Source organism: Heloderma suspectum, chromosome 1, assembly GCF_057233095.1.
Source record: "Heloderma suspectum isolate Gila_16-S chromosome 1, 16-S_ref, whole genome shotgun sequence".
In the NCBI taxonomy this organism is placed as follows: Eukaryota; Metazoa; Chordata; class Lepidosauria; order Squamata; family Helodermatidae; genus Heloderma; species Heloderma suspectum.
The window spans coordinates 404,666,064-404,693,846 of NC_139458.1; the positions used below are offsets into that span (position 1 = coordinate 404,666,064).

General features: G+C 44.6%; 1 protein-coding gene across 2 annotated transcripts; it reads right to left on the minus strand.

The window, feature by feature from the left end:
• Window positions 1-1,001: 1,001 nt before the first annotated feature.
• UTP25 (UTP25 small subunit processome component) lies at window positions 1,002-27,524 on the minus strand. Of its 2 annotated transcripts, XM_084828891.1 has the most exons (12): window positions 27,362-27,524; window positions 24,354-24,393; window positions 22,127-22,352; window positions 20,877-21,083; window positions 20,495-20,583; window positions 18,066-18,476; window positions 15,925-16,144; window positions 9,737-9,939; window positions 8,320-8,502; window positions 6,127-6,239; window positions 4,024-4,269; window positions 1,002-2,119 (listed from the first exon to the last, which is right to left on the minus strand). In XM_084828891.1, exons 1-12 carry the CDS (start codon window positions 27,469-27,471, stop codon window positions 1,873-1,875), a joined length of 2,295 nt encoding a protein of 764 aa, XP_084685017.1. In that variant the 5' UTR covers window positions 27,472-27,524; the 3' UTR covers window positions 1,002-1,872. The 2 variants fall into 2 exon arrangements, with proteins under 2 accessions (XP_084685017.1, XP_084685018.1); XM_084828892.1 differs by lacking the exons at window positions 22,127-22,352; window positions 24,354-24,393; window positions 27,362-27,524 and adding an exon at window positions 21,707-21,821.
• Window positions 27,525-27,783: the final 259 nt, after the last annotated feature.

A 27,783-nucleotide genomic window follows, 5' to 3' on the forward strand; every position in this document is an offset into this window, starting at 1 on the left:
ACTATACAGGTTTTTAAAGTTTGACGTATTTGGAAATATGATGGCAACCAACAGGAAGTACTACTGTTAACATGTTTTTAATCACACTGCATGTGTTAACTAGCTTACCCAGTGCCAGGATGTTAGTGTTATTGGCAACAACTGTTTGGTGAATGGCCACTAGTAATATGTGTCACTGTCTGTACTTTCTGCATTTTATTATCCTCCAACTTTGCTGTTTACTCCCCTATACATACACACACCCGTAGCTTAGGATAACACTTCATGTACCTCGTGAAATGGACTCTAGTCCATGAAAGCTTATATCATAACAAGTTTGTTAGTCTTTAAAGTGCCACAAGATGCATTGTTCTTTTTGTTTTACATGATCTCTCTCTCATGTTTGCTGCTGATATTCAGATAGTGAGTGGCTACAGCTGTCTGGCCACTGCAATGTCCTGGTCAGCAATTAGTTTTACTGGAGGGAACTTTAAGAAGGTAGAGTGATGGACCAGGCCCTAAAAAACAACCAGCATGCCCCACGGTAACATCCTTACATCCTGGGAGTTGTCAAGTGTGGGGCCAAATAATATTTCTCAACAGCTACTAAGTGTTGCTCCTTACCGTAATGTATTGGAGAGTTTATTAAAACTGAGTAAAAAGTCCAAAACACCCACACCACTAGTTTATGGCTGCTATATCTTCATCCTTTGGGGAATCATGTGGGCTTTACTGTTCTTTACTACATTGATGATAGTGCCATGTTGGAAATGAGAGACAGACAGATACTGCCCCAAATGCACCCTTTGCCATCCATATGTGGAAATAAAAAATGGAAACGAGAACCAGCCCCATCTTTACAGACATTAACCTTCTCTTAGAGCAGCCTTCCCCAACCTGGTTCTCCTCCAGATGTTTTGGACTACAATTCCCATCAGCCCCAGCCAGCATGAGCAATGATGGGAATTGCAGTCCAAAACACCTGGAGGAGAACCAGGTTGGGGAAGGCTGGACCAGAGAAACGTGTTTACCCTGTACAGTACCTCTATCAGGGTGGGCTCTGGTTTGTGGAGATTTGAGCTCTCTCCATGAGCTTTTTCTACTCCCCTCCCCAAGGCCTGGAGGCTATCAGGGACTTAGAGAGGAGGCAGGGAGTGGAATCACCTTGTTATCTCCAATCAGTTACAAGGGGATTGAAGGCACGTAGGCTGTGCACTCATCCGACGCTTGAAGGAGCCCTGCAAACACAGGCAAATGGGCTTCACCCATCCTTTGCCTTCCTCCATAGTGTTACTGTACTTTTAAACTATTAAGTTTTATACTGTGTTGTCATGTTGTTATATCGTATGGGTTTAACTGTTGTGAACTGCCCAGACAGCTTTGGCTATTGGCAGTATGGAAATGTACCTGTAGCCTCCTCTCCCCAGTGGGAGAAGGTGCAGGGCAGGCAAAGTGGTTTTGCTGTGTGCAGGCCTTCTCCAATGGACATGCTAAGTGAAACATGCACCCAGCGCAGCAGCTGGGGACCAAATGATGATAGAGGGTATGGCAACACCCCTTTCACATCACTCAGCCTATGGAGGGCTGGGTAGGGGGTTATCTGCACCCCAAATTTCAGTTTCAGTTAGTTACCCCACTCCTCCCCATTTCAGATAGCTGCCCCTGCTATATGTCCCAGGCTTTGGTATTATTACTATAACACAAAGAAGAAATGCACACTTTTTTGCAACCTTTATTTCTTCAATGAAATGTAAATTGTATCCTTTAAAAACAAAGATATTGTGTAAATAACTTCCCTCTTTTAGCACCTGTTCCAGAAGAAATACATGCCTCAAACAAGTCTGTTATTAAACAAACCAAGGAGTCCATCCAAATTTCAGTTTTCTGCTTATTTTATTCCATTTCTCCAGTGACAAAAAGGTGCACATTTTTGGAAGACTGGAGCATTTGGGCTGCCCGTTCGACACCCACCACAGCAGCCAGCTTCTGGATGTCATATTTTGAGTAAAGCACCGTACAGGTCAAGGTGGCCTCTTCCCTGCTGCCTGCCAACTTCAACATATTGCAGACCTCACTATAGAAATGTGGATAGGTTGGCAGTTCATAAAAAATGAGGTTCCTGATGCCTCTAATTGAGTACCTGAATAAAGAGGAAAGAGCTCAAAATGGTCACCCGCAACAGTACACTGCAACAGAGGCTTTTTCATAACTCACAAAGTTATAGGTTAACTTTAAATTCTTCAATCCTCTCTATACCAGACCCCAGGAATTTGAACGTGGGAGATGGGACTTCAGCTAAACAAAATGAATAGTGGGGTTTCCACCTAGTGAAATTTGTGGGTGTTCGTAACCCATTTTGATGAAAGCAGGATTAAAGTTGTAACATGAGGTGGTAGAAATAGCTCCTGTAGACTGCTAACCACCAAAAACATGGCTCTCTGGATACCTGAACAGCTCCCTCTTGCTGATCTCTCTCCTCACCACCTTCTAATACCTGCTCAAAAGCTGCTTTTCCAACTAAGCCTTTTCTAATCTACAACTGCCTCACCCTTTCTGGGTCTTGTGTGCTGGCAAGTTAACCGCCCGCAGGCCCATTCTTCTCTTATCAAGCTGCATCATCTCACTCCACCTTTGTTCATTCCACTGAATTTACCAAGTAAAACCTCTGGGAAAGGACTGCATCTTTTCTGGGCATGTTCTGAGGAGGTTAATTATTTGTCTTTGCAGGAAAGGGCGACTGCAAACCAAGAACGGCCTCATCTGCTTCTGTAGAACCAGTCAGTCAGAAAGCAAATAAAGGAGACACTTGAGTGGCATTTTGCATGGTTTATCCACAGCAGCGGTAACTTTACCTAAACAAATTTCTGTCTCCAGTTGGTCTTCATCCTTGTACCCATTTTGTCGAGTGATATATCCCATGTCAGAACATGTTGTTGCCAGACCCCCCTTGCAACCAGCCCCCACCCCCAACAGAATATGCTTCATCAAAGCTTCTCCAAGTAAAATCTGTCAGTCATGCTCTGACACCTCCATTCAGATTGTTGAGCTACAAGTGCACACACGTTGGTGAAGGTTTTCCCACCTGGAACAAAATCTTGCACAGCCTTGCTACCTAAGACCTCTGAACTGGAAAATTCCAAGGATATAACCGGCAGCCATATATGTGCTACCCAGGCACTCTGCCATTATCAAACAGGTGTTGATGAGTACACAACTTGACACAAGAGACCTACAATCATCACAGAGCAATCACTTATTGGTCCCCCACCAAATGAGATGAGGTGGACAGTTACAAGAGAGAGGGCCTTTTCAGTGATGGCACCCCATTTGTGGAATGCTCTCCCCAGAGAGGCTCACCTAGTACCTATGGTCTTTTTGGAGCCAGATGAAGACCTTTTTATTGTCCCAGGCATTTTAAAAACTGGTTTTACTGTTTTCAGCAATTTATTCTGCTGTTAGTTTTAATGTGGTTTTACGTGCTGGAATGGTTTTTATCTTTGCTGCTGGTTTTATCTTGATTTTATTCTGCTCTGTTTTTATTTTTTGTTTTGATCTTTGTGTTATGTTTTTAATATATTGTTCACTGCCTGGGGAACTTTGATTGAGTGAACTTTTAAACTGCCCAGTAACCAATCAATCAACATATCACTTCCATTATTCATAAACTGCCTATCCCATTTGGATGCCTAACAATCACTAATAACTCTTTAACAGTAGCTGCTATCCACCCATCTAATTGCTTCAAGCCACAAAAAGGAAAGACACACTGCATCATGATGCCATAACCTGGCATTGATTCCCAGGATACATTTCCCTCTCTTAGGGGAAGAAGAGGATAGAACATAGCCTGAGAAACATCAACTTTTAACACATTCAGAATTTGAACCATCTGTGTATAGCCTTCTAACCTATATTTGGGACCTGTCGAACCTGTCCTTTGGAAAAAGCCATGTTTACAGTGGTTTACAAATAATAATACTATGTCAGAAATCTTCCTGTACTGTAGGAAGCTTTCCATAATATTGCACAGCTAAACCAGCTTACCTTTTATAAAAGTGGAAACGTTCTGTGAATATTAGAAATGGCTTCTCTCCCTTTAGAAAGAATTGCCTTGCCCTGGAAATGCCAGATTTACTGGTGTATTCGCACATGTGCGTAAAGCTCAGCTCATCCTTCTTGAAGTAGTTACGAAGACGCACATAATCGAAATAGGATGGAACATAGATGAGTGTGTGTGACATGACAGCATCACGATACTCAGGCAACACTTTGTCAGTGAAGAAGTGAAACCTGATTAAGAAAATACAGGTATGTTACTGAGTTCCAAAAGTCAATTTTGCAACATCTAATACAAATGTTGAATACACACACACAGCGCAAATACACTGTAAATGCAATTAAGGGGCGGCCGGTGGGGGGGGGGGGGGGAGACCATCCAGAGAGTCAGTACAGAGTTTTCTAGCCCAAGGGTAAAATCCTACTTAGATGGGACCCAGTGACTAACTGAAGTCCCATTCAATTCAGTGGGTCTACTCTAAGTGGGACTTATGTTGGATTTTACCCCAGGTATGCAAAAAGCATGGACTGCAGGAGCCCCCACCCCAAGACACCCAGTATCTGCTGCCACCACCACCACCACCACCACCAAAAACACACACAAAAGGAGTAAAGCCCACTGCAAAGCTTCATTTCCAGCATCTTCCTGCTTCTGGGGATGCTCTAGGAACAAGGCTTCTATGGCAGGAGCCACAGGGCTCCCTCAGAGCATCTAAGGGAAGGTGATCTGCTACACACAAGACTTGCTGCTTACTGCTGCTACCAGGAAGCAGAGCAACGCACAGCGTTTTTTCTCAGAAAAAGTAAGACTGGAGGGGTGGGGGCTGAAATGTAATGTTCTTTATTAAAAAAAGAAAGAAAAAAAGATGGGATGGGATGAAATAGATAAAAGGGAATAAACATATGAGAAAAAATAGATAAGCTGGAACGGAATGAAATGTTTGTGTAGGGGGGGAAGGGTGTGCAAAATGGTTGTGCATCACTGCTCTAGCCACAGGAAGCCTATCAAGAACAGCATCTTTATGGCAAATATGATAACACTGCAGACAGAGCAGCTTACCTTACAGAAACCTATGGAATTAAACTATGGAATTTGCTTCCACAAGATGCAGTGCTGGCCACCAATTTTGATGGCTTTAAAATAGGATTGGACAAATTCATGGCGGAGAAGGCTATCAATGGCTACTGGTCCTGATAGCTATACGCTACCTCCAGTATGAGAGGCAGTATGCCTGTGTACACCAGTTGCTGAGGAACATTGGCGGGAGAGTGCTGTTGCACTCATGTCCTGCTGGTGGGTTTCCTGTGGACAGCTGGTTGGCCACTGTGAACGGAGTGCTGGACTGGATGGACCCTTGGTCTGATCCAGCAGGGCTCTTCTTATGTTAAACCAAAACACCCCAAAGAGATAAACTAGCAAGATGAAGCCAGACCTGCAAAAAAGGTTGCAATGTGGAGCATTCCTGTTCAGGGTTCCAGTCATAACCTCTTCCAGGACACTCCATTCCATTCTCCAGCTCCATTTCACCTTCTGCCTCCCACCCAAACCATCAGTTAGCATTCCATGCCCACTAAAGCTTGTTCAGTCCTCACTGGGCTGTTTTTAGGGTTCCCTCCCCCTTAGGGCTTTTTTCAGGGGGAGGGATATTTCTGCAATCCTCAGGGTTTCCCCCAAGCCTGCTGATACCTCCCTCTTGTGCTTGGGATCCATGATCAGAGAATGAGTTTGCTATTAGTATATACCAGGGGTGGGCAACTTATGGCCCTTGAGGTATTTTGGTCTACAACTCCCATGATCCCTCACCACTGGCTATGCTGGTTAGGGCTGATGTGAGTTGTAGGCCAAAACATTTGGAGGGCACAAGTTGTTCAGCGCTGATATATAACATAAAGGTTTCTTTAGCACAACAGCAATTAGCCTAAAATATGCAGGAGCACATACGCTGCCAGACTGAAGTTATCCCACACAGCAAGCTTTGTTGGTTTGTCTTTTTAATTTAAAAACACCCACGCTTTCCACTACTCTGCACTGTGCTGAGCACAGAATTTGAAGCTGCCATCGGGGGAGCACAACACAAAAGGCTGCATTACCTTGCATCTATTACAGAAATAGAGTTTTCAGCTTCTACTTTGCGAAAAACATGAGGGAGCTGTACCACAACATGACTGATGGAACCCGTCAAGGGTGCGTTCCTTACAGCTACCTGCAAGAAGCAATTGCAACAGTGGCAGAAAACTAACATCAGACCAGGGTTTTGAGATCAGCTCTCAGCTTAAGACAGAAAGAGTTGGCTTGCTGGTCTGAAACAGAGCAGTGCATCTTGACTAAAATTCTGTTTCCAAAAATAATGGCCAAGTAGATGCCTGTGGGACAGGGACATTCCGGCCCGCAGCCCATATCTGGCCCACTAAGCCATCCCATCTGGCCTGCGGGAAGCCCAAACTCTGCCCCCTCAGAAGAGAGAGGGAGTGGGGGACGAAGAGAGCCACTGCCTTGGGGCTGTGCCTCAGTTGACTTTACTCCTCCCTCCCCTTGCCCAATTAGAGCGCTCCTCGAGGCCTCTGCTAAGTCCCAAGCTGGCTTTGCCCCCTTTCCCCAATTGAGGAGCACCGGACAAGTCCTTTTCTCTGTGCGGATAGAGGCTCTGTGCCTCTCTTTGCACAGAGAAACTTAAAATGGGCATCAGAGAGGCACTTGATGATGTATGGAGAAGGGGAGCAGCTTGGAGACGGGGACCCACCCGCTAACATCATCCAGGCTGCCAGATTGGTCCCAGGGGCAAACTAGTTCCCCACCCCTGCCCTAGAAGCAAAGAAGCAGGCCATGACAACGACAACTACCATCACTGTTCGGCCCCAGCATCCAATATTCAGAGCTACGCTGCTTGTGGACATCGAGGTTCAGAGGGAACTCTCTCTCAATCTGCCCTCGCTCACAGTGACACCTCCAAAACTCAACGTCAGTTGGTTCGTACGTCAAATCTAGCAATTCTCAAACGTATAAGGAACCCTGACTTTAATTTGGGGTGGGCCACATGTGGCCTCTCTGGCCCTTTTTGTGGCCCTTCTCCTGGCCAAATTTGCTCCTGCAGCAGCAGCAGCACCCCCCCCCCCCGGCAATTTTGTTGAAAAACAAAGGCGATGCTCCTTGCGTGCCTTGTTTTACAGCAAAAGCACCAGGGTTTTTGCCACCGCACTCAATTTTGGCAGCAAATTCAGTGGTGCGGCAGGCTGCGGATGGGTTCGGGGGGGGGGGCGCAAGGGCAACTTGCCCCCTCCCCCGGAAATTGCCCACCCCTACTTTAATCAAACAGACTTTAATAGTTATGTGATTCAAACCAAGATTATGTGTCATACTCTTAACACGTCTGGAGGGGGTACCAGGATGGGGGAAGCTGCCCTGAACAGTATAGAGTTCAAAAGATTCTACATTCCTGGTCAGCAACTATGGAGGATGGGTTGGTCGTGGTCCCTTCCCCTCCATTTCCTGAAGTAGACTGCTGACAAGTCCCAAGGGCACTTCCCCCTCCACACAGGCCTCTGGGCCTCCAAGCTGTCAAACAGGGGAGAGAGGCAGATGGTGCCTCTCACATGGGTGTATTTGACTCCAGAGACAGTAGTTGCTGATCCCTATTTTACAATGAACCAAGATTTGTTTTTAACGCAAGGGAGTTGGGAGGCTGAACCAGAACATTTCTTTTAAATCAGGGGTGGACAACTTTGGGAGGTCTGGGGCCATTTTTGTCCCCCGCCCCAGCTCTTCCCTGTAGGTTGTACCTTCCCCCCAAACCCCCCAGCACTGCCAGGAAAAAAAAAGGCATCTGCAGCAGCTACAGGGTGCCAATAATAGCTACGGAGCCCTAAAAGGGTCAAAAAGGCTTCAAAATGGCTGCTCCGGATGCCATTTTTGTTCTTTAATTATATCTTTTATTTATAATGGGGGGGGGGAGCAGCAGGAGCTGCATGTGGCCTGCAGGCTGCACATTGCTCATCCCTATGTTAAGAAGTGGCGTGACAAGATTTATATTTTTACTTGATACTGGGAGGAAAATTGTATTTTAATAAACAAGCTTCAGTATCAATTTGGAAGCAGGAGACAAGAGTACTAACCAGTGGCAGGGGCAGCAACAGTCTACAACCAGCTTGGTTGGGAACATTAAGCACATAAGAGATAGGAAGGTTTATATAACCCACAAGCTTTTTGATTGCTTCAGGGTCATGATGAAGGCCCAGCAAGCCCTCCTCAGGTCTATAAAAGGGCTACCGACAGGTCTGTGAACTAACCTGTCCCCTGTAATTGAAGCACTGCTTATTGAAGATAGAGTTGATCTGCGGGTGCTGGAGGGCGCCAAATAGCAGCGTCTGCCGATAATACTTGGACCAGTTGTTCAGACTGAACATTCGCACCCGTGAGAAATCCACCCCATGAGATTCCAAAGGCAACAGGTTAATGTGGCTAAGCAGGTGCTGCGAGATTAAAAAAATACAACATGTGTGTCATTCTGTTTCAGTTTGCAGAAAGAGGCAAACAGAGAAAATAACCATCCCACCCCTGTCCCCCCAATTATTATTATTATATTTATTTATATCCCACCTTTTCCCCAATACTGGGACTCAAGGCGGCCTTACAATGTTAAAACTACTACAATTAAAACCTATAAATAGAAATATAAATACAACTGTACAAAAGTTTAAAATACAATTAAATCATCAATATTAAAATTGTAAAAATATTAAAACATTAAAAGACAACCAGAACAATGTATTGCATTAAAAAAAAAAACAGGAGTGGCCGGGGGGGGGGGGGGGGAGACACATGCATGGAGGTGGCCGTAACTCAGTGGTAGAGCACGTGCTTTGCATGCAGAAGGTACCAGGTCCGATCCCTGATATTTCAAGGTAGGGCAGGAAGAACACCTGCCTGAAGCCTTGGAGAGCTGCTGCCAGTCAGTGTCGACAATACTGGGCTAGATGGACCAACAGTCTGACTGATAAGGCAGCTTCCTATGAGGTCTGGAATATTGAACTAGACACACACACACCTTCTTTGTTGGTAGAAACCTTTTACTGTTGTTGGTAGGAAGCCACCTTAGTTGCTTCTCAAACTGGTAAACCACTGGTGCTGCACCATCCAGGAGACCGGAGCCATCTATCACTGCAGCATGTCCCAGTGCCACAAAGTCCATAGAACCCAATTTGGTATAACTGCAGTGTTGGACAATCTGGTGTCTTGGGTTTTTTTTTTAGAAATTTTATTTCTTACAAGGTTATAGCTAGTTCTATTGTTCCACTACTAGCCTACAGGAAACAATACAGAGACAGCAAAGACCAATAGTCCTTTATACTGCTTTTCCATGTTTCCCTTGTTTTTGCAACAGCGCTACACCGGTTCAAAGTGTCCTTACAAAGAGCTCCACATAATTTTCTAGCATAGGAAAAGCCTTGCCTGTGGAGGACAGCTCATTTGCTTTGTTTCTTTATAGCGAAGAAGAAGAGGTAGTAGTAGCAGTAGTAGTGAGGGAATCAGCAATGTTCATCTCAAAGAATGCATCCATTCTCAGCAAACAGGAAGACATTTGTCTACCTATTTAATTCAAATGAAAACAGTCACATTTCTAGAAGCTAAAATCTAGTGGCCATTTATGAAGCATCTTGGCAACCATAGCATGGTATGCCAAAAACAAGGTTTAGAAGGCATTACCAACACATGCTCCCAGTTCTGCATTAGGTAGACGTCAGCTTCATCTATTATAAGAATTTCTATTGATGAGAGGAAATCGTAGTCTCTCTTCTTCTCGCCTTCAGCGCCAATAACCGTCCTCAGACCAAGGGGAGATGCGATTATAATATCGGAGGAGTAAAATGGTGCATACAGTCGCATACTCTTCTGAAGAACTGCAACACCTGTTCAAACACACACAAGTAAGATTACATCAGCCAGCCATTATTTAACCAATGGGCTCTCTCTTATACACTATCCCACAATGCTCAAGGGCCATTTTGTTTCCTTTGCATTTGGATGAGCGGAGCTGAAACTGTTAGTCTCTCTCCTGGTGAACCAGGCCTGTGATGGAAGAGACCGCTGAAAAAACAGGCTATAGCAATAAACATGACCGCAGTGGAGGCTGGTGGCTCTGATGGCAGTGGGGTGTTGAATCTGCTCTGGGTTTCAGTCAGAACCAGCCAGTACTCTAACAGAGCTACCCAAGGTGCTGTGCATCTTGGATAGCTCCTTTAGAGTTCTGACTGAAACCTGCTTTTACTGAAGTTTATGTGTAACCTATTCCCCCCCTTTTTTTTCTTTCTCAAATATTGTAATATTACAAACTGAGGATTTTTGAAGATGTCGTTGTATTTGTATTTTGTTCTTTTTTTTAGGTTTTGTTATGTTTTCAGTTTGCTTTGTAAAAATGCACAATAGAAGATAAAAAATTAACTGAGTACTGGGCGTGCAAGGTGGGGGTTACATGAGCACTCATGTCCCCAGCCACACTTTAACCCTACACACAAGACACCTGAACAGGGCTACCGCATGTTTACTTTTGAGTAAACATGGATAGGATTTCACTGTTAAGCATGAACATTCAGCTGACCAGAATGCTTTGCAGTTTTTAAACTGCTTTTAAAGGGCACAAATTAGTGTCATTAATATTAGAAGATGCTTGAGTGCTCTTTTAAGAATGGGAGATGGGACGGCATGAAAAGTGGCACAAAGCCTTTGACATTCTAACTTTTCAATGACATATTTCAGTAAAATGCTCATGGGGCAACGGGTATTGCAGAAAGGAATGCAACAAACCATGTTCATAACTGTGGTAAAGGAGACTCCTCCGTTTCTTTCGGCGCAGGTTGTAAATGGGTAAGACATTTGTACAGGGAAAAGAATACTGAAGGGAACCATTTGGCAACTTCACTTAATTATAAGTGAAGATCATCAGTGGCATTAATGAGGTACTACTTGCCTCTCTTGCTATATTATCCAATATCTTTCATGAGACAATGCCTTCAAGTAACACTAAGTTTGAAGGCTGCCTTCTCATAGCTGGTGCTCTCGATATCATCAGAAAATTCTCTGCATAAGCCACTGACAAAGCAGCATGGAATTACACTTTCTGAAACAGTCTTAATATTTTCTGCTCAGCCAATGTTTAGACTTGCTGCACCTCGTCGGCACACAGGAGAGCTCAGCTGGAAAGCACAGGCCTTTTAACTACACAGCCACCATTTTCCAAAGCAGCAAAATGTTTGGGTTACTGGATGCAGGCTTTCTTCAGGCCCCTCCTGATTAATAGCTACGGGCAAGCCAGTATCTCAACACTGCAATCAAACTCACGTTTAGTTTTCTCATGACTTCGACAACCATTTCACAACAGTACAGGAGTGGGGACATGTGGGGTTAAAGAACACCAGAATAATAATAAATGCGACGCATACATAACTTCTTTACAAAATTACAGCTTCAGCACGTAAGCGCATGATGTACATCAAGCTTTGGCAACTGGTGACCTAGGAACCATCTGATCCCCTGGCTGCCTCCTGCACCTACCACTGCTCAACCCCTCCCTTCTCAAGTGGGCAGCTGGGCTATGAAATAGGCAAGCTGTGACTGTGGCTCAGTGGTAGAGCACCTGCTTTGCATGCAGAAGGTTCCAGGTTTGATCCCTGGCATCTCCAGGTAGGGCTGGAAAAATTCCTGCCTGAAACCCTGGAGAGCCACTGCCAGTCAGTGTTGACAATACTGGGCTAGATGGGCCCAGGGTCTGACTCTGTATAAGGCAGCTTCCTATATTCCAAGTGAGATGTAGCCAGGAGGAGGCAGGGAACAAACGCTGGAGTGTGTCTCCGGTGTCCTCTGCACTTTCACAGAGGACTAAAGGGCATATTCTCACTTTACATGAAGCAACCAGCTGGGTCAGAAGACGAGGATTACTATTATTAACTTTTATATACTGCCTTATCTGTTAAAAAGACACCAAGGCAATGTACAACAATAGAAAACAATAAAACCTTGCAATAAAGACAAGAACATTTAAAACAGTAAAATCATTAAAATATTAAAAACTAGACATATTGACAGGCTAAATTGAAAAGATGCACCTTCACACCCTTTCTCAAGGCCAAGAGAGTGGGGGCCAGTCATAGTTCTTGAGGGAGCACATTCCATCGTTTGGGGGAAACACAGGAGAAAGCGCTTTCACTCATGACCAACAAACAGACCTCTACGGGTAATGGTGCCCTCAAAAGGGCCTCTCCTGCAGATCTTACTACTTGGACAGGTTCATAATGAGGCAGGTAGTTCCTTAGATAGCCAGGTCCTAAGCCATTTAGGGCTTTCAAGGATGAAACCAACACAAGATACAGTTTTGCACTGCTTCTGACCCATTGTGAGAATGTGTCCTGGTGTACTGTGACAGTACAAAGGATTCTGCTGCACACTCCAAGTTAGTGTAAGCTACTCCACTCCTGTCTACCTCTTCCCCACTGTTGAGGAGGAAGGGCCGACTAGTGCAGCTAGACAGTGGCTGGAGGGGGGGGAGGGGGGCAGAATACAACTGGCCCTCCACTTCCCACCCCTGCACAAAACAGTCTAGTGGCAAAATCAGTTGCAAATTGGGGTTGTACATGTAGTGATTGTCAGTGCTAGTGTTCAATGAGATTTTGGATTAGCTTGTATCTCTACAACCTTTAGTCTATTTTAAATCAATCTTTAGGTAAGTAGACAGAAAGATCAGGGCAGTTTAAGGCAGCATGGCATCTAGAGCATACTACAGGAAACGTAACATAACATATGACAAAACAGCCAACAAAAGGATCAGGATATACAGACAGACAGACAAGAAGCTGCCTCCGACCCGAGTCAAGACTGCTGATCCATCTCAACCAGTATTGTTTACTCTGACTGGCAGCAATGTCTCAGGCACAGGTAAACAGGCGTGACATACAGATAGGCAGGCAGAGCTTCACAACCTACAGCCTTCATGCTCTGCCCACCTCATCAGCAGGGAACAGACTGCTATTAGCAGTGAGGAATTGGCAATCTTGATCAAGACTGCTGGTGGGGGAGGCTTTAACTTTACCTCCCAGAGATCCTTGCAGAGAGGTAGGTAGGTGGGTGTGAGTGGAAGACGAAATTGACAGAGCAAACTCCTTTTGAAACTCTAGCTTGTACCTGCATTTTATATGCAAGAATATTTGTGAGTCAAACTGTTTTCTTTTTCTTCACTGAAGAAGGGTGTGGTCTCCTTTCATTAGCCTAAGATAACCTGTGTGCATGTGGGATTGGTACACACCCATTCTGTTTTGCCTTTTCTTTTTTACTCTGCTAATTTCCTTTCTAACAGGAGGCATCATTATTAAATAATCCCATCACATGTGTCCTGGTACCGCTGACCACCACATCACATACTGCCAGCTCCCAAAGGATTCCACAGCTACTAATGCAGCCCTTGACCCAAAAGAGGTTGCCCACCCCTGATCTATAAAGCTTGAAGCACAACTATTTGAAACACATCAAACCCATGCAACCTGACCCATGTTGGGCATTTGTGTCAAGGTTACTGTCCGGACAAACGACCATACTGGCATAATTAAGACAGAATTGACCGATACAATATCATTCCTTTTTAAAAGACAAATTGTATTGGGTTTTCTGAAACTGAGGACTTTTTAGTATAAAAGCTTATCAACTCAAGACCTAGTTACACATAAAGGAATTCCCACAACGAAACAACTTCTGCACAGGAAGATGCATGGATTAGGAACACAGCAAGCTGCCTTACGCTGAGCCAGACCCGGGTTCCATCTAGCCCAGTGTTGTAAACACTGACTGGAAGCAACTCTCCAGGGTTTCAGGCAGGATTGTTTCCTAGCTCTAACTGGGTAATTTCCACCCCCCTTCTAATAATGTGGGGTGGAAAGTTTTTCTGCAGAAAGGCTTCTGAAATGAAAGTTTCCACAGGAATCTTTTGCAATGCAATGGAATTTTCCACAGAAATATTTACATTTCTAAAAAAACATTGTTTCATAAAAATTAGCAGATACTAGTCAAATTGGAGGCAGTGTCAAAGTTATAAACGTTTCTCTGGTGACTATTCCTAGAAGGTATGAATGCATATATAGTACAAATGCATAGCTCGTTGGGCATATTAAAATTAGTACAATTAACAGTTTTTAATGCCTTAAATTTCTTCTCTAACTGTAAACAAGCTAATGACCGAGTTCACACATCACGGCGGCAAATCATACTATTCTATTCTATGATTTGCCGCCATGATGTGTGAACTCGGTCATTAGCATATACTTGTTTACAGTTAGAGAAGAAATTTAAGACATTGAAAACTGTTAATTGTACTAATTTTGTACTAAATCATGGGTTATTTAATTGTACTAAATCATGGGTTATTTAAGTCACAATTTGTGGGGACACAAGCCGCTTCTCTGATCGGCGTTATTAGAGGTTGTCAACATGACATGCAAACCCAGACCACTGGATTCTTTAGGGCCTGAACAACCCAGCAGGTAACTCAACAACAAACCACGGGGTCAGCAGTCTGGGTTCACATGTCACACTGACAACCTCCAATCACATGAATTGGGGGTTGTTTACAGTAAGTGGAAGTGGCTCTCGCAGGGCATACATCCTATGAGTTAACGGATTTGACATTTCATGCAAACTGCCTCATTCTGTTTTCATGTCTTAAAATATTTATAATATTGCAATAAAAATAATTTCCAAGTAAAGTTTTGACTATTTTAACTACATAAACTGTACTTTATTGATTTCCCCTGCCCTAAGCAAGTATTTCAGTTCAAATGTGTTTGGCTGTTTGAAAAGAAATCAGAGCTATGTATACAGCATGTAAAATTAATATCCTATACTTCAAAAAAATTGTTAAATATGTCAAACATGCGAAATCACATCCCAACTGATTTATGACACTGGAACATTTTCCAGTAAACCTATACCACTGCTGAGCTGTAGGAATTTATGATGAATGAAGCAGCCCTAAGAAGTCAAAATGGGAAAAGAGAGGTTGTATGAAAGTCAAATAGCAATGAGCATTTTAAGATAGATATGAACAAGATAGGAACAAGCAGACTAGTGCACACAACCCATTTGTTCTCACTTTAACCCTCTGTTCATGTGATGGGTAAATTCAACTAGGAAGAGGGATAGCTTCTTGTGATATCCAAATCCAGGATTATGGTTTAATACGCCAAACATGCCAGGATTCGTAGGCCAACCTCTGGTTTAAAACTGGCCTGCGAATCCTAGCTTGTTTTGATGCAACAAACCATAATCCCAGTTATGGACATCACAAGAACTTATCCTCTTCCTGGGTAGTTTACCTGCTTGAGTGAAAGGAAGGCACAAAGGAGAAAGGGATGCATTATGCGCACACTGTTCATTCACATTTGGTGTATTAAGCCATAATTTTAGGCTTAAAGTGACATGTGTACATAGCCATTATTTTGGACATTTGGTGGGCTTTCAACAATTGGTAAAACATGTTTAACACTTTAACCTCTGGGGGTGTTCGGACAATCATGTAGGGAGAAGAAGCCATCATGGCCTCTCCCTCCCATCCTGCATGCACTGTGTGCATGACTGCCATTTGCATAATTCCCTGTGATACAGTGTGGGTTGGCATGTCCTCCAAACTTGGTGCGTGGTGCATCGGGGTGGCTTCGTACCCACCTTACAACGTCTACTGTAAGTCACCACGTTCGGACAACCTGCGGCGCATCACAGGGAATTATACAAATAGCAGTCAAGCGCGCAGCATCCATGGGCAGAAACCACAATGGCTTCTTCTCCCTACGCAATCGTCCGAACCCAGTCTGTCACATCTTTTAAAGCTAAAATGACTGATCATAGAATGTCAGTACCTATTCTGAAGTGGTCATCAATGTTCCCAGCAAAAACAGCTTCATAATCTTCAGGCCTTTTCAGATTTGGAGGTTTCTCTTCTGGATCTGAGCCAAACTCCCCCTTGAACCGTTTTTTGTTACTCACGTCGATTTTCTTTTGACTTGCCGATTCAAGAAGACTGATAAAAATATGGACCACACGCAAAGCGGATTCCCGGAAGGGCACCACTACCAACACCTAGGCAGAAAAATGTAAATAAAAGCAATTCCATTTTGTTTAGAAAGGTGTTTGTTTTTTCAAAAAAAGCCTCACAAAGCATAAACACACAAAGCTTGCTGTATTGTAGATACTTTAGTCTGTACATGTGTGTGTTTTTAAGTGCTACAAGAACACACTGCTGTGGGAAGGAAAAATCCCCACTGCTATGCCCTCAGTCCAGTTTTAGCTGATTATCTATCTCTTAAAATATTTATTTGCTTACAGTGCGATCTTACACATCTACTGCATATAAGATTGCAGCCTTACGTACATAATTTATATCCTGCAACTTCAACATCAATGTATGCTCTCAGGGCTGCTAACGAACCAGTTATATACAATAAAATTAAAATAGAAAATAATAAAATAAAATATACAAACTAAGACAGCAACTGTCCATTCAAATAGCCCAGTAAAAATAAAAACTGATCTAAGTTAAAAATGTTTAAATTCTTAAAGCCTTGGGTTTTGGCTTGGTGCCTAAATTATAGAAATGAGGGGCCAATAACAGTAGCCAGGCAGGCCTTCCTGGAGAGGGCATTTCAAAGATGAGAAGCCACCACTGAAAAGGCTCTCTCGACAGCTGCCATCCACTGCACATCAGATGGCAGGGGAACCTGAAGAAAGGCCTCAGATTTCGATCACAGCAGATGGCCAGATTGCTATGGAAGAAGTGGTCCCAAAAGTAAGAACTTTAAAAATATTTGATGTAGAACATTTGTCTGTGGGGTATATGGGTGGTCAGTTCTCAAGGGCATACCTTCTCATTCATCATCAGACTCCCCTTCCCTAGCTCACATTTGAGTGTTGCCAAGAATATTTAAGGCAAAACATGGATGGTTGACCCAGAAAGGTTACACAAGCCCAAAACAAGGTTTAAGGTCACCTAAGGGACAGACCCTAGAGAAGCAAAGAGCAGCAGGCATGTGGATTTTACTATTTAAGTTCATTTTGTACCCAAGTTCAAAAACCAAAACTGGCCCAGAGTTTCAGATATGAGAGAAGTGCAATTGGGGCTGGACAATCTTGATGGATAGAATCATTTGCTGTCTTATTACATGATGGTTCTGAACTCATGGAGAGCTGCGTTGTTTTTACTCTCCAGTCAAAACAATGAACCAAGGACCTCTACCTTGTGGCTACCAAGTCATAAGTGGCTTTACACTTCCACCACTGGTCAGGGATTCACAGGGTGACCTGAAGGAAGTCTTTCCTGCGTGACAGCAGCTCTGTTTAAGGCAGGGCTACAGAACCTCTTTAAGCTCAAGGGCTGAATTCCATTTTGGGGAAGCTCTCAGGGGCTGCATTTGTGACTGGAGGCAAAAGGGGTGGGGGCAAAAGACCAAACATACCAGCACTGCTATCTTAAAACACTTACTGCCAGTAACTAAGCCGTAAGAGCAGAATTTGAACCTCTTAGAATGGGGAAAAACTGCAAAAAAGCCAGGAAAACCCCAAACAATCGGTGGTTGGGGGGAGGGGCATGGCCATTTCTAGAACCCCAGAGGGCCAGATTGGGACCCAGGAGGGCTGGATTTGGCCCCTGGGCTTAAGGTTCTGGACCCCTGGTTGGTTTGTTTATTTAATATCCCAACTTTTTTCCTCCAAGGAATCTAAGGTGGCGTACATAACCCTCCTCCATTTTATCCTCACAACAACCACCCTGTGAGGTAGATTGCGCTGAGAGTCTGTGATTGGCCCAAAGTTACCCAGTGAGCTTCCATGGCCGAGTGGAGACTAGAACCCGGATCTCCCGACTCCCAGCCCAACACTCTAACCACTACACCACACTGGCTCTCTTTAAACCAGGGATATTATTGCACCTGGCTTAAAAGGTATAATGATATACACCAAGCCATGTTATCTGTGCAATAACCATACATTAAGGAAATCCTTTCACCTTTGGTCTAGTGAGTCCTTGATCCCTGAAGCCTTCATCATCAATTCCAGGTTTCTGGTCCCTTCGCTTGGCATTATTGCCAAGCACCTGAGCATTTGCCTTCAGCACGTGGTTCAGGGCATGCAGGCAGTAGACATGGCGAACCTCCTCCCCATTTCTTAGAGCGGTCCTCTCTGTGTAGAACAAGTCCTTGTATGAATTCATAATGCAGAAGAGCTCTCTTTGTAAAGGGGTAAATGGCTGATCTTTCGACTTTGTCTGCATTGAAAGGAACAGGCTGTTCACTTTCGGCCAAGTGGATCCTAATGGCTTGTGAAGATGAAGCTGTTTCAGATCAGCTTCTTTATCTGGCTTAATTGTTCCGAACTTCTCCAACGTGGAAGAAAAAGCTAACTGACCCAGCACCGGCCACTAAAAGGAAAGCACACAGAAGTTTAACACAACAGAATTTCAATTGCCCCTCTTAAGATGCAATTCTATACACCAGCATAGGCAACATGGTGCCCCCAGACACTTTCTTTGGCTCCCACTGAGACACCACAACCCTCTCAATTTTTATTTAAGGAATATTTTTGCTTTTGCTTTTTTTTTTTTTACTGTCAGCTGGGATTTCTTTAAAGAGAAGTGAGAGCTTCTAGCTGCTGCCATCTTAATTTCCCATGAATGGCTCTGGGCAGCTTCCTTGTCCTTTGTGACTAGCCAAGCCCACCCATGGCAGCCATTTTATGGTTGTGCCCAGGACAGCTTCTCAAATTTCCCATGTGCCCAAAAGGCTACCTACCCTCCTATTCACACTTACCTGGGATTAAGACCCATTGAACTTAATGGGACTTACTTCCCAGTAGACATGCATAGGATTGCAATGTTACAGACTTTGTGAGGTTCATAGAATCATCGAATAGTAGGGTTGGAGGAGGCCTATAAGACAACCCCCTGCTCAATGCAGGAATCTAAGTCAAAGCATCCCTGACAGATGGCTGTCCAGCTTCATCTTGAATGCCTCCAGTGTGGGAGAGCCCACAACCTCCCTAGGGAATTGGTTCCATTGTCCTGACTGTTAGAATAATATGATGTTTTTCCTGATGTTCAGCCAGAATCTGGCTTCCTGTAACTTGAGCCCATTATTCCGTGTCCTCTGCTCTGGGATTATCAAGAAGAGATCCTGGCCTTCTTCTCTGTGACAACTTTTTAAGTACTTGAAGAGCGCTATTATATCTCCCCTCACCTCCCACCCATGTTGGACTCTTGTTCTCATTAGAGTCACTCGCCATGGGACCTTACTTATCATTGTTCTGAGTTTATTAAAATTGGCTTTCCTAAAATCCAGGGTATGCGTTTGGCTACACTCGGCTTTTGCTTCTTTTAGAATCAAGAACTCAAGTATAACATGGTCACTTTCCCCCAGAGTTCCCGTAACTGCTACTTTATCCACTAAGTCATCTCTGTTGGTTAGGATCAAGTCAAGGATAGGCGATCCTCTAGTTCCTTCCTCCACTTTCTGTAGGAGGAAGTTATCAGCAACACAAGTCAGGAATTTCTTGGAGGGGCCATGTTTTGCAGAATTTGTCTCCCAACAAATATCGGGGAAATTGAAGTCCCCCATTACTACTACATCTTGCTTCCTTGAAACATTGGCAATTTGCTTTTCAAAAGTTTCAGCCTTGTGTTCTCCTTGACTGGGTAGCTGGTAGTAGACTTCAACCACCATGTTCCTTTTATTCTTTGCTCCATTTATTTTAACCCAGATGCCCTCGATGGGGCTACCAAGCTCATCCTCCTGTATTTCTGTGCAGAGATATGTATTTTTCACATATAGTGCCTCCCTTTGTGTTCCTTCTGTTCTTTCTGAACAAGTTATATCCTTCAATTGCTGTATTCCAATCATGGGAGTCATCCCACCAAGTTTCAGTTACACCTATCAAGTCATAATTTCCCTCCCGTATTAAAGCGTTCAAGTTCGTTCTGTTTGTTTGCCATACTCTGGGCATTAGTATGTAGACATCGAAGACCATGTGCTTTATAGTTTGGCTTTCTTCCTACATGTTTTTGAAGACTATTACTGGGTGCTATTAGAGCTGTTGTTGTGTCCATTGTGGTGCATGAGTTTTCGTCCATTGTTACCCCCAACTTTACGTCTCCCTCCCTCGTAGGATTCAGTTTATAGTCCTCCTGATAAAGTTCTTCATGCTGTGGCCACATTCTTCCCAGCCCTTGTGAGGTGCAACCCGTCCCTTGCCAACAGTCCATCTTCCAGGAAGTATAGCCCGTGGTCCCAGAATCCAAATCTCTCATGTTGGCATCACCTTCTTTATTTATCTTCTTTTACAGAAGCTGAACATATAAATGGACGAGTTAAAGATTTTTGAACTTAGACCTAGTAAATCTAAGAAACAAATCCAAGGAACTACACTGCTCATGGGACAAGTTACCTTAAGCTGGCTGGTAGATTTTGAGTGTGCAAGGATTTTATCTACTTCTTTTTCGTCTAGTTCTTCATCCATGTGACACTTAAATTGATCTGTGTCAAGAGATAAAAACATGGTTATGGGACTGACCGAAACTGAGAACACTGGAACCAAGCTTCGATTCCGAAACATTTAAAAGAAGCTGATCTGTGGAAAAGAGTAATAGTCATCGGTAGGAACAATTAATTATTAGAAGCTGGTCAAAGATTCCAAACATGATATCTAACAGGAAAATCAGTTTTGTAGCTCTCAAGTTGCACAGACCTGGTTTAAATGCTGCAGAGGTGAGTTTACAGGCAGTGGCCCCACTTTTATTTTTAAAAATCAAAGAGATCTTGCGGTTTACCTTTTATAACTTCTACAGAAGAACTACTTTCTTTCCGATCTGCACTGGGATCACTACACATTTCCTCTATGAAATTGGTTTCCAGACTAAACTCAGATTCATGCCGTAAATCTGTGAAGTCTTCAGCAGTTTCAAGTTGTAGGTCCCTCAAAGTATCTGGACCTTTGGGTTCCTCTTGGCTATTTTTCTCCAGCAATGCTTCCTTCTCTATGAAAGATCAAGAAAGAAAAGGTTGTGAGTTTGTGCAAGAGCTACAGCCCACAATTGCCTTAAATCTTAGTGCTTCTAGATTTGGCAGTAGATGGATATTTTTTCTTGAGAGAAACTGTATATCCATACTCTACACAAGCTTATACTAGCTGTTGGATGCCAGTTGAGTAAGATTAGATCATAGATCCATTATCATAACTATCATACCTTAAAGAAGCTGGAAAGAGCACTTGACTTCAACTGACAATTCCCCTGGGACTACAGAAGTAAGGGAGAAAGAACGTTCTGGCCCCATCAATCAACCCAAGAAACAAGAGCCACCAACTGCCATTCAAGCAGGACCACCAGCAAGGGAGCATCAGCCTGGGCAGTGGTGTTGTGGTTAGAGTGTTGGACTGGGACTCGGGAGATCCGGGTTTTAGTTCCCGCTTGGCCATGAAGTGCGCTGAGTGACATTAGGCCAGTCACCGACTCTCAGCCTAACCTACCTCACAGGCCATTTTATGTTGTGAGCATAAAATGGAGAGAAGGATTATATAAGCCACCCTGGGCAAGAGGAAAAATGGAGGGACAAAATGTAATAAATAAATACATTTAAATGCCTGCTTAGAGCCCATCACCTTTTCCTTCCATGCCCCTTCCCTTGTGCATCTTGTCATTTTAGTTTGTAAGCCTGATGGCAGGGCCCGTCTCTCTTTTTTACTGTTGTTAGCCACTTTGGGAGGCAGTAGTAGTCTGAAAAGTGGGATAAGAATGCAGTAAATAAATAACTTAATCAATTCACTGCCTCACCTGCTGGTGCTTTGGGCTGTATGCTACCTCCTCCAACCCGCAGCCAATAACAAGGCTGGTAATTCCCCACACTAGACAGGAAGGGAGGAAGTGAGCCTGTCTCTTAAAGGGACTGCACAACATTAATAGTGCACTGTCACATGATGAAAGAAAAAAAAGCCCGTCTCAAAATGCGAGGAAAATGACCCTCATTATGCAACCAACCCAGGAACATGTGAAATTCACAGATTAAAAATGCCCTGCACTACCTGATTCTGGTACTTCATCCTCCATCTCTCCCTCATCCTCCACCTCATCACTGTCTACTTCTGTGCCATCCTTGTCACTTCCTTCTTCCGATCCATCCTCTTCCTCCTCCTCGTTGTCTGAATATGGAGCAGTTTTCAAAGTGGACAGTAGCTTGTGGTACACTGAGACGGGTTCCGAATCATTCTCTGCATCGCTTTCCAAGCTCGACTGGTCAGAATCTTCAGACTGATGATGGAAACAAAAAAATATCCCAGAGCACAAACACAATGATACAGACACGTGATGTCCCCTTTAGACCACAGATATATATGAAGCCTAGCATTGCTTAAACCGACTGGCAGCAACTCTGCAAGGTTCACAGGCAGAGGTGTTTCCTAACCCAGTTAACTGGCAATGCCAGGGGTTGAATATAGGACCTCATGCTTACAGACCAGGGGTGCACAACCTTTTCAGTCCCAGGGGCCATTTGTGATGTTGGCTCGGGGCTTACATGCATTCACACATGCATGCACGCACACCAGTGATCCTGTTACAGATTGCTCTTTCTTCACTGGTAGCAGAGGCAGGAAAAGAGTGCTGTAGAGGATAGGTGGTTGGGCAATTAGCAGCAGGGGGTGGGTGGATCACGGAATCCTTGTGGGGGACTGCAGGTTGTGCGCCATTGATGTAGACCACTGATGAATCCAATTTTGTTTTAAATTGATATTTTTAAATCAAGGGTGCAGAGCCCCAGACTCAGGGGCCAAATTCAGCCCTCCTGTGTTCCAATCAGGCCCAAAGGGGTTCCCCAGATGGCCACACAGCTTTCCCTGACCACTGATCATTTGGTGGTTTCCGGGCTGTAGTGTAGTTTTTTTCCTTATTCTAAAAGGTTGAAATGCCTCTCCTAAGGCTTAGGTGCTGGCAGGAAGAGCTTCAAGCTAAAATACAGAGGAATTCTGTCCTTGCCCCTTTTGCCTTTGGCTCTGCCCACCAGTGGAATGCGGCCTTTAGGAGCTTTTCTGAACTGGAATTCAGCCCTCGAGCTGAAAGTTCAACACCCATTTTAAATAGTCACTGGCAAGCCCTACAGCAGCAGTCTTCCCCAACATGGTGCTCTTCTGATGTGTTAACATCTAGCCATGCTGGCTGGAGATAATGGCAGGTGTAGTCCAACACATCTGTAGGGCATCAGATTGGGGAAGGCAGCCCCAGTTATTGACTCCTTTCTTCCTTATCCACTGACACTGGAATACGGAGTACTGTCCTAGGCAGGGATGTACATAAATGGTGCCAATTTGAAAAAACCAAACCTTTAAGGACATTCCAAGTTTTGTGGCAAGGAAATCCAAATTATGTGCTCAGAACAGTTTTTGCATCTAAGAGGCGTTTACATCTCTTACTCAACATGCACTTTTCATTCTGCTTCCAAGCTTCCAGTTTTCAAACAACCTAGTATTATTTGGCAAGTAATAAGGGAATGGAAGGAGAAAAGTTCAAGGCTAACGCATATAGGTGGGCTGGAGTGGGGTGGGAAGAGAAAATGAACTGGAGCCAACAGTTGGGATTGCTGTATTCTACAGTTGCTGCAAACTGTAACAAACACTTTCGCCACCTTTTTAGTCTTCAGATGTGCAAATTTTCCATTATACCCATGAGTGCTAAGGGTAAATGAAACTTGAGATCTGCTGGATCTAGAATTCTGTGAAAAATACCACACTTTAAGGCAGCTCCAAAGACACATAGAACAGGGGTCGCAGAAGGTAGATCTCCAGATGTTTTAGACTTCAACTCCCAGAAGCCCCTGCCATCATGGCCAATGTCAGGGAATGTTAGGAGTTGAAGTCCAAAAATCTGGAGATCTACTTTCTGCCTAACCTGGGCACAGAATACAGTTTGCCCTGACTATATATCAGCCTTCCCCAACCTGGTGGTGCTCCAGATGTGTCAGGACTACATCTTTCACAGCCAGTGGCCATGTTGGCTGGGGATGATGGGAGTTCTAGTCCATGACATCTTGATAGCCTCCAGGTTGGGGAAGATTGCTATAAGTAATATGCAATCAAGCATGGAGACCTCAAAGGTGGAGAAAGCTGTAAGGATTAACTACCTCCTGCTTTATTAATTGCAAAACTATGCTATAGAATTAGCAAAATCTTGTGCGTTAGTGTTTCCGGTAAATTTTATTCACCTCCTAATAAAAATACAAAAAAGGGACACATAAAGAAAAGGTACCAACAGTCTTACCAGTTCACAAATTTGAGTTGATTGTTCTTTCCTAGAAACCCTGAAAGGAAATAACTTAAATTAATTTCTCTTCACCATCTGATAAGCGGATTAGAGAGACAAATACATAACCATGAAGATTTTTCTGAAGTCCTTAAGATTAAAACAGCCACGAAGGAAGTGCATGACGGTTTAGCATAGTAAGGAGAGAGTATTACTGAGCACAACTCCATGTTGCTACTTTATTTGTTTAGAGAGCAATCCTATGGTCCCTGGGTGAACATCACAGGGTCCATAGGATTGTTCAGATTCCCCCTTCCAAGGTCGGAGATAGTGCTCCAACCTCGGCAGGGGGAGTTCGAGGTCCGACCCTCCTCCCCCCACCCCCTAGCAGCCAGTGCGGAAAGAACTGTGCAGACTGCCCTTTGAGGTCGGAAAAGCGACATCAGAGGATGAGGAAAGGGGGCGTTCTGGTTGGCGGGGAGGGGAGGAGACTGGAGAGGCCAGGATATGAGTTATTCTGAACCTCTTCCAGCCTCCTTCTCTCCCCCTCTGAAGCACCCTTGCTAGATGGGCTAAATAGCATCTTTTAACAAAATCTGCAGGGTGGGAGGATGGGGAGGTGAAGATCGTCTACGCCACTTATGGTAGGTAGCTGTAAAGCTGAACCATTGCCTGTTGGCCCCCTCCTCAATATCCCTAAGGCATTGTGCAATGAGATTATTATTATTACATTTATATCCTGCCTTTTTTCCTCCTGCAAGCAACCCAAAGCAGCTTACACGGCCCTCCTCCCCTCCATTTTATCCTCACAACTACACTGTGGAGTACGCCAGGCTGAGAGTCTGGTCCAAAGTCACCCAGGGGGCTTCAGGGCTGAATGGGGGACTAGAAGCTGGATCTCCTAAGTTCCAGTCATAAGAACATAAGATGAGGCATGCTGGATCAGACCAAGGATCCATTTAATCCAGCATTCTGTTCACACAGTGGCCAACCAGCTGCCCATGGGAAACCCACAAGCAGGACATGAGTGCAACAGCACTCACCCACCCATGTTCCTCAGCATCTGGTGTACTGCCTCTGATACTGGAGGTAGCATATAGCCATCAGGACTACTAGCCGTTGATAGCCTTATTCTCCATGAATTTGTCTAACCCCCTTTTAAAGTTATCCAAATTGGTGGCCATCCCTACATCTTGTGGTAGCAAGTTCCATAGTTTAAGTACACACTGTGTGAAGTACTTCCTTTCATCTGTCCTGAATCTCCCACCAATCAGCTCCATGGGATGACCCCTGGTTCTAGTATTATGAGAGAAGGAGAGAAATGTGTTTCTATCCACTTTCTCCACACTGTGCATAATTTTGTACACCTCTATCATGTCTCCCCTTACTCGCCTTTTTTCTAAGCTAAACCTTTCCTCATAGGGGAGTTGATCATTGGATGGAGCAATCCTATGTCCCTCAGACAGCATCGGGGGGGGGGGACATAGGACTGTTTGGTTTTGGGGCTCCGAAGTTGTAAACAGGGCTCCAACCCTGGAGCCCAGAAAACACGCTCCCCTCCCCCTTGTAGCCAGCACAGTTCTGGCTACATCTCTGCACTGAGAAATGGGGAAAGGGGGTGTTCCCGGGAGTGGGGAGGGCAGGAGACATGGCCAGCAGCCAAATGACATTTCCTATGGCTGCCCCAGCCTCCTTCCCTCCCCCTCCGAAGCACTGCTGCAGCAGAAATGCAAGGCACCTGGAAAGCGGAGGCAAAGATCTCCTCTGTGCTCCAGATAGTGCTTCCGACTATCTTCATAGGATTGCGCCCTCAGTTAGAACATAAGAACATAACAGCTCTGCTGGATCAGACCAAGGGTCCATCTAGTCCAGCATTCTGTTCACACAGTGGACAACCAGCTGTATTCTGGGAACCCGCAAGCAGGGCATTAGCACAACAGCGCCCTCCCACCCATGTTCCCCAGCAACTGGCGTACATAAGCTCACTGACTCTGGTACTGGAGGTAGCACATAGCCATCAGGGCTAGAAGCCATTGATAGCCTTTTCCTCCAGGAATTTGTCCAACCCCCTTTTAAAGCCATTCAAATTGGTGGCCATCACTACATCCTGTGGTAGCGAATTCCATAGTTTAACTATGCGCTTCTTCCAACTCTACAGTGTCTTTTTTTAAGTGCAGTGATGAGAACTCTACACAGTAAGTGTGGTTGCACCATAGACTTATATAGCGGTAGTATGATATTGGCAGTTTTATTTTCAATTCCTTTCCTAGTTATGCCTAACATGGAATTTGCCTTCTTTACAGCGGCTGCACACTGGGTGGCCATTTTCATCGAGTTGTCCACCACAACCCCAAGATCTCTTTCTTGGTCAGTCACCACTAAGTCAGATCTCATCAGTTTATACCTGACGTTGGGATTTTTTGCCCAAACGGACATCACTTTACACTTGCTTACAATCCAACACTCTAATGGCTACTCCACACTGGCTCTTATTGAGTTGCACAATAAGCAACTCTACCTGGGAAGCCAACATTCTAGGGGCACCTACATCCGCTAATATGCAAATGCCTTGTGATCAAGGTCTACATACCTACAACTTTTGGAGGAGGCACACTGAGAGGGCTCGGCGGCCTAGTCATATCCCTAGCATTCCTGGGGAGACAATCACAAGTCTTCTGACCTCTGTCAGTCGCGGGGGGTGCAAACACAGGGAGTAAAGAAGCAAAAAGTGTTGGAAATGAAAATGAGAAAATAGCAGGGCCAGTCCACTCTGGATCACTCAATGTGTTGCTGTCCAGCATGCAGTAAGATACAGGAGTGGGGGAAAGAGGGCACTTAGAGCAGCTTTCCGCCAACTCGGTGCCCTCCGGAGGTGTTGGACTACAATCCCCATCATCCCTAGCTGATGGGGACGGTTTGCAGTCCACTTCTGGAGGGCACCATGTTGGGGAAAGGCTGCCATAGAGGAAGTGATGCCCGCATCAGCAAATTCCAGCTTCCAGAAACTACTGAGAACGGCAGCTCACCGATCATAGAAAGGGTGCTCCTCCCCGAAATCCTTCAGGTGCTTCTTCTGCTTCTTGCTCAAGTTGCTGATCAGCTGCTGGTGCTGGAACCGGGCTTTCCTCTTCCCCATGTTCTCGAGCCTCCGTCGCTGCGCCCACACGGATCCCCTTTCCCTGTCGCTTTACGGCTCGTTGCTTTCTTCCGCCTTGCGACAGTGGGCGGGGCTTGATCCGCTGAGAGTGTTTTGCTCTTGCAGCAGAAGTGATCGGTCGCCTGGACGGTAGCAGACGGTTGTCTTCATTAACGATAGTGCTTCGGTGCCATTGCGCGCGTTTCTTAACTCTAACGGCTTTACCAAGTGGTGTGTTTTTTAATTAAGTTTTGAAAAAACACACAGTAGTAACAGTATTATATAATAATAGGCGTCATCATCATCTTGTTC